General features: G+C 44.5%; 1 protein-coding gene across 2 annotated transcripts in view; it reads left to right on the top strand.

Annotated features, from left to right (window-relative positions):
- Nfkb1 (nuclear factor kappa B subunit 1) overlaps positions 1–3,329 on the top strand; it is a 117,347-nt gene extending 114,018 nt beyond the window's left edge. For both annotated transcript variants that reach the window (XM_026398133.2, XM_026398134.2), the window contains exon 24: positions 2,521–3,329. In XM_026398133.2, coding sequence (XP_026253918.1) covers positions 2,521–2,681 — 161 coding nt within the window. In that variant the 3' untranslated portion in view covers positions 2,682–3,329. The remainder of the gene's footprint in view (positions 1–2,520) is intronic.
- The last annotated feature ends 2,671 nt before the right edge of the window (positions 3,330–6,000 follow it).

Here is a 6,000-nt window from a genome sequence, read left to right on the forward strand (position 1 = left end):
GGAACCCAGACGACAGATGGGTGTCTACCCCCACCCCCGCCCCACAGTTCTCCATGTACTTCCTCTTTGTGGTCCCCTGCCCTCGGCTCCCTCTCCCGTGCTCACTCGTGGCACTGACTGCCTCTCCCAGTGTTGACATGCCATCTGTCATCCCACTGGAAAGCACGGACCCGTAGGGAGTGGACCCTCCACACAGCCCACGCGTCCTGTATTTCTCGATCATTTTATTCTTCCACTCTGGACAACCATTTCATGCTTTCTGTCTCTAAGCCCCCCAGGACCCCTCCGCTCTCCTTACTCGTCCTGTACTCTGGCCTCACACACCATGGGGAATAGAAAAGCCACAAGAAGTGTCTCATCTTGGCATCGTCAAGTCTGCAGCCTCCAGACCATGCCCCATGCTCACACGGACCCCTTCCAAAAGGGCTTAGTGCTGAGGGTCCCTCCCCTCCCGCCTCCTGCAGGCCCTGGCTTCCCTAATCCTTGCCTCTCTCGCCTGCATTAGCAGTTCCTCCTCACCCCTCAACCCGCCACCCTACTGGATCACCTAGCAAGCAGGCTAGAATTTCCTCATCTCTAAAAACAAAACAGGAAAAAAAAATGGCCCCCTTGATCCCACATCCCCTTTAGCTGCAGCCCAGTTCTCTGTTCCTCTGCACAGCAGCACTTCTCAAAAGAATGTTCTGAAGCTCTTCTTTCCTCCTCTTCACCTTCAGTCCTTTGCCTGAACCCCAGTGGGTTCTGTCCCCAGCCCCCCACCAGCTCTGCTGTTGTCACGGTTGCCAGATCTGGTCATCACCCTTCCCATTTTCTCAGCGTCACTGTCAGCCACTCCCTCCCACTCCAGCCTCCACTCCTGGCCTTTCCACAGTTCGTCCACCTTGCAGCTTCCTCCGTGCCCACCTATTCAAGTTATAGCCCTCCAGAGCCTGTCCTGCGGCCTGCCTGCCTCTTCTGGGCAGCCCTCTCGAGACCCACACCACCCCATTTGGCTCCATCTGTAAGAGGCACTGGCCCCCTCCAGGGGGTTAAGACCAAGTCTAAGAATTGCCCATGAGTACTTCATGGCCCTCCTGCCCCCACATCCAACCCATCAGCTCCCCAGTCCAGTCTACCCTCATTTCTTGCCTGGTTTCCTACTGTAGCTCCTCGTCCTCCTCTGTGTTTGTGTCCTGGTGTCTTCCCTCGGCCCAATCTCTGGACCACCAGTTACTGGGATCATGGGTCTCCAGTTGCACTCCCTCCAGTTCATCCACTCAGCAAATCCTTATCTGGCATATACTGTAAGCCTGGCACTAGTTCAGGTTTTAGAGATCAGGCCAGGACCCTGCTTTGCCCCTTCACTCTTTCAAAGACGGCTTTTTGACTCTCCCAAGTGTGTCCTCAGCTCACAAGGCTGGATCTCAAAAGTCTGATGCAGCCCAAGGGCTTTTGAACCTTCTTTTCCCCTTCCCTGGAGAGCTCCCTAACCAGGCGGCTTCTGGCCATTCACTTTCAGTTCCAATGTCATCTTGACAGCAGGGCCTCCTTGGGTACTAAGACAGGTAGGATTTGCACAGTGCTGAAAGGAATAATGTGTCCATCAGGAAAACACCCCAGATCTCCATATCATGACCTGGTATTCCTTCTACACAAATATTTAAAGAAAAAAGTCAATACTTACACATTAAGACTTCAATTTGTAGTTATTTTAAAAATACCACGTTTCCCAGTACTCAATAGATAACCAAAAATGATTGATTGATTGATTGAGTAAATCAGTACCAAGACAATAGCATGGCACTATCATTAAAGTCTTAATATCCTAACACATATCTATATAAGAAGATAGCATTATGCTTAGTGTGTTCTAGACTTGTGCCTCGTCTCTGTTTACATAATATAGGAAATAATTTGCATTGATTAGATTCCTAAAGTCACTTTTTAACAAAGAGAATTCACATTAATTTTCCAGTCTAGGTGCATTTGTATTAAAATCACCTTTCATGCTACCAGAAATGTTTTTGAGGCAGTGTACACTGTTAAATAACATGTGAGGCTCAGAGAGAGATCTCATTTTTAGTTCCTACTTCGATTACCAATTAGTTTTGTCTAGGATCAGCAGTTTCTCCAGCTATAAAATAGGTAATGCAGTGGTTGGAAAATTATACCTGATTTCTAAGAAGAAGAAAAAAAAAGGTGTATTTTGAGTCAAGAGAATTCAGAAAAGATTCTGATAAACAGAGGCTAGATTGCAAGAGAAAGATGTGAAAACACTGGCCGGATCTGACATCTCCACAGTGTTTAAGGTCACTGATACCCTCTCCCTTCACATCACTGTGAACAGTCCTGATGAGCAGGAGTCACAGAAGGGGTATGTGGTGGCTGGTGGAACCAGCGGGCAGGCTGTGTACATCAAGGTCCATCCACAGCCTTTCAGAGGCAAACTTGGTGCCCAGCTGGAGCATAAGGTGTATGAGAACAAAGGCTTTATCTTTGTCCTAGCTGTGCCCCCAATGAATTCATGCTTTCTCTCCTTAGATGAGCTTCGAGACAATGACAGCATCTGTGACAGTGGTGTGGAGACATCTTTCCGCAAACTCAGCTTTACAGAGTCCCTGACCAGCAGCAGCTCATTGCTAACTCTCAACAAAATGCCCCACGATTATGGGCAGGAAGGACCTATAGAAGGCAAAATTTAGCCTGCGGGCAGTTTCCCATGCTGTGTAAACCAAAGTCCTAAAATTCCACTGCATTGTCCAAAAGAAGGAAGGTAAAGTGCATCCAGAGGTGCTCAGAGGAACAGCGGCCTGCCTGAATCATGCTGGATTTAATTCAAGGCCTTCTAAACGTGGCTTCCTTTCCTGGTTTTTCAATGAGTTTTAGTTGATTCACTTGCAGATAAGTATCTAGCAATCCCCTCACTGCACTGAACTGATGTGACCTGGGGATGAGGTAGTTTATTGAGCTTTACTGGCTGCTGCTGGATTACAGTTGCTTTTTTTGTTGTCATTGCTGCTGTCCCTCTGCTGCATTCCCACTGTCATTAAAGGGTGTCCCCACCTGGTGTTCTTTCTAGCCGTCCAGGGCACAGTTGTGCATTCAGATTAAGGATTAAGAAAAGAGGTGTTTTAAAATCAGAGTCACTTAGTGTGCAATTAAAAAAAAAAAAAAGGCTCATTGCTTTTTCTAAGGTGGTTATCTCAGTGATTTGGAAAAAAGAACTTATCAATATTTAAACATGGTTATAATCAGTGCCGAAAATGATATTTTCCCCTTTTTCTGCATTTTGCTATTGTAAATATGTTTTTTTTAGATCAAATACTTTAAAGGAAAAATGTTGGATTTATAAATGCTATTTTTTATTTTACTTTTATAATAAAAGGAAAAGCAAATTGTTGACCTCACTTTGTTTGATCTATGCTAATACTTTCCTAAGATGATTCTGTTACCACCGTTGACCAGTGACAAGTCCTTGCTTCCCCAGTGCTGAAGTATAACACCAGAGAAGGACGCAGAGGCAAGTGGAGAGTGGAAAGTGGAAGGCTTTATTAAGTTCATAACCCACTTGAATCAAATTGTGAAATATGATGTATTAAGAACTATGTAATGTTTGAACGACCAACAATTTAAAAAAAAAGTAAAAAAAAAAAAAAAAAAAAAAAAAGGACAGAAGAAAAGACTTCCTCCCGAAGGAAGAAGGGGACCTGAAAGGCGGAATCTGTGGAAGGGGGAGGTCTTCCCTTTTTTTTTTTTTATTGTTGGTCGTTCAAAACATTACATAGTTCTTAATACATCATATTTCACAGTTTGATTCAAGTGGGTTGTGAACTCCCATTTTTACCTCGCATACAGATTGCTGTCTTCTTTTAGTCCTCCCACATTCCTGTCCTTTGTTTCCCTCTATCCTGCAGAGATAGAATGCAGGTGGGAAGGCGGAAAGGTGGGAGATAGGTGGACTGGAGGAGCAATCTGCTGGCAGCCACTTCATTAACAGTTCTTTAGGAGGGCCTTGGGGACATTAACATTTCAATTTCCCCAGGTGTTGTTCTGGTCACCTGGACTCCATTCTTGTTATGGTCTCCATTTTCTTTATCTTACTCAGTATTAGACCTGATTTACCTAATTACACTAACTACCAATCTTTAAATCTGGCTCCCGTTCCAGATAATCATGGTGGTGGTGGGGGTCATTCTGAAGCCAGATTTAAAGTTAGGTAGTCAGTGTAGTTAGGTACACTGACTACCTAACTTTAAATCTGGCTTCAGAATGACCAGGTCTAATACCGAGTGAAATCTAAAATGGAGGCCATGATGAGAATGATTCCAGGAAACGCAGGACAACTCATGGAATGTTAATGAAGTCCAGGAAAAAGCCCAAGGCCAGAGCCCATCCCAAAGAAGTGTTAATGAACAGCCCCCAGCAAACTTGAAGGTGCTGACTCAGAAGCCCTTCCTGACCAGATTACTTCTTTGGCCCACCTGTGTCCCACCCCTCAGGCCTTCCAACCTACATTCCATCACCAAAACTGTAAAAAGGGGAAACAACCGCACTTCCACGGATTCCACCTCTTGAATCTCCTTCTTCCTCCGGGAGAAGTCTTTTCTGCTGTCCTTTAATAAACTTCTAATTTCTACTCTGACCTTGCCTCCATATGCTTCTTTGGTGTTATTCTTCAACATCGGGGAAGCAAGGACTCGTCACCGGTCAACAGCGGTAACAATTCCATATTCTGGTTATCACATTAGCATCCCCCTTTAGAGTCAACTGTCTGATCTAGAACAACAACAAAAAATTATCACAAGAAAAGTGTTTTAATCTAAGATGAAAAGTTCAGGTTTGCTAAATCCTGGTCCAGCTCCTCTCTGTCAGCCATGTTCGTCTTCCTGCATCTCACACACACTGTACATCTTTAATGTCTTTTCTCTGTCGCCATGATGCTGACAATAACGAAATTTCAACATACAAGAGACCCTTGCACAAGAAACCCTTTGGTCTAAAGCTTTCTCAAATGGCTCTTCACTCAGAGTTGGGGAAAAAGGAAGAGAAAAACTCAAAAACATTTTTGAACAAGATACTGGATACTGTGATGCACAACCAAGATCCCTTCTTAACAAAGCACTTGTCTCCCAGATGCTGGAAGCCCACTAGCTATCAGCTCCTCAGGGAATGTCCTTAGCCACACAGAGCCACCTCTTCCATTTCCATGGTGGCTCCCAAGCAAGGACTCACTGGTGTGGGTGTACAAAAGTCTATTCAACGCCAGGCAATGCTTCGGGGCTGTGAGCTCAGACTTACCCGGTAGGTGAGCTGAGGCTATGACTCTCATCTCCCTCCACCCAGTCCTGCTTCCTTCCCCGCCAGTCTACATCTGTTGATCTTGAGAGCATTGCAAATAAACATCCTGCACATGAATCTGCATATGAGAGTTAATTTCCTGGAGAACCCAGCCTGCAGAAGTGCTGGAGACCATGCTGACCAATTGTGCATATGTTAAGTCACCTAGTTTTGAAAATAACCCAATAAGGTGTGCATATTTACCCAAACTTAGAGGGAGAGAATTTGAGGCTTAAAGAGGACAAGTAGCCAGAGTAAAGGTGCTTCTAAGCTTACACCCAACTCTGGCTAATGGATTGGGGTGTTATCTTACTAGGATAAGGTAGATGAAAATAGATAATTGATTACAGAAGTCGACTCCAAAGTATACAGGAATTTAGTATAAGAATGTAAATTTTATTTATTTTTGGTGCCAAGGATTGAACCCAGGGGAACTTAACCACTGAGCTACATTCCCAGTCCTTTTTTTGTACTTTATTTAGAGACAGGGTCCTGCTAAGTTGCTTAGGGACTAGCTAAGTTGCTGAGGCTGGCTTTGAACTCAGGATCCTCCTGCCTCAGCCTCCTGCGCTGCTGGAATTATAGGTATGCACCATTGCACCCAGCTAAAGTAAAATTTCAAATAAAGATGATTATTCAATAAACATGTTTCAACTAGTTAATCACTTAAAAAAATTAATCTGA

The sequence above is a fragment of the Urocitellus parryii genome, chromosome 10 (genome assembly GCF_045843805.1).
Source record: "Urocitellus parryii isolate mUroPar1 chromosome 10, mUroPar1.hap1, whole genome shotgun sequence".
Classification (NCBI taxonomy): domain Eukaryota; kingdom Metazoa; phylum Chordata; class Mammalia; order Rodentia; family Sciuridae; genus Urocitellus; species Urocitellus parryii.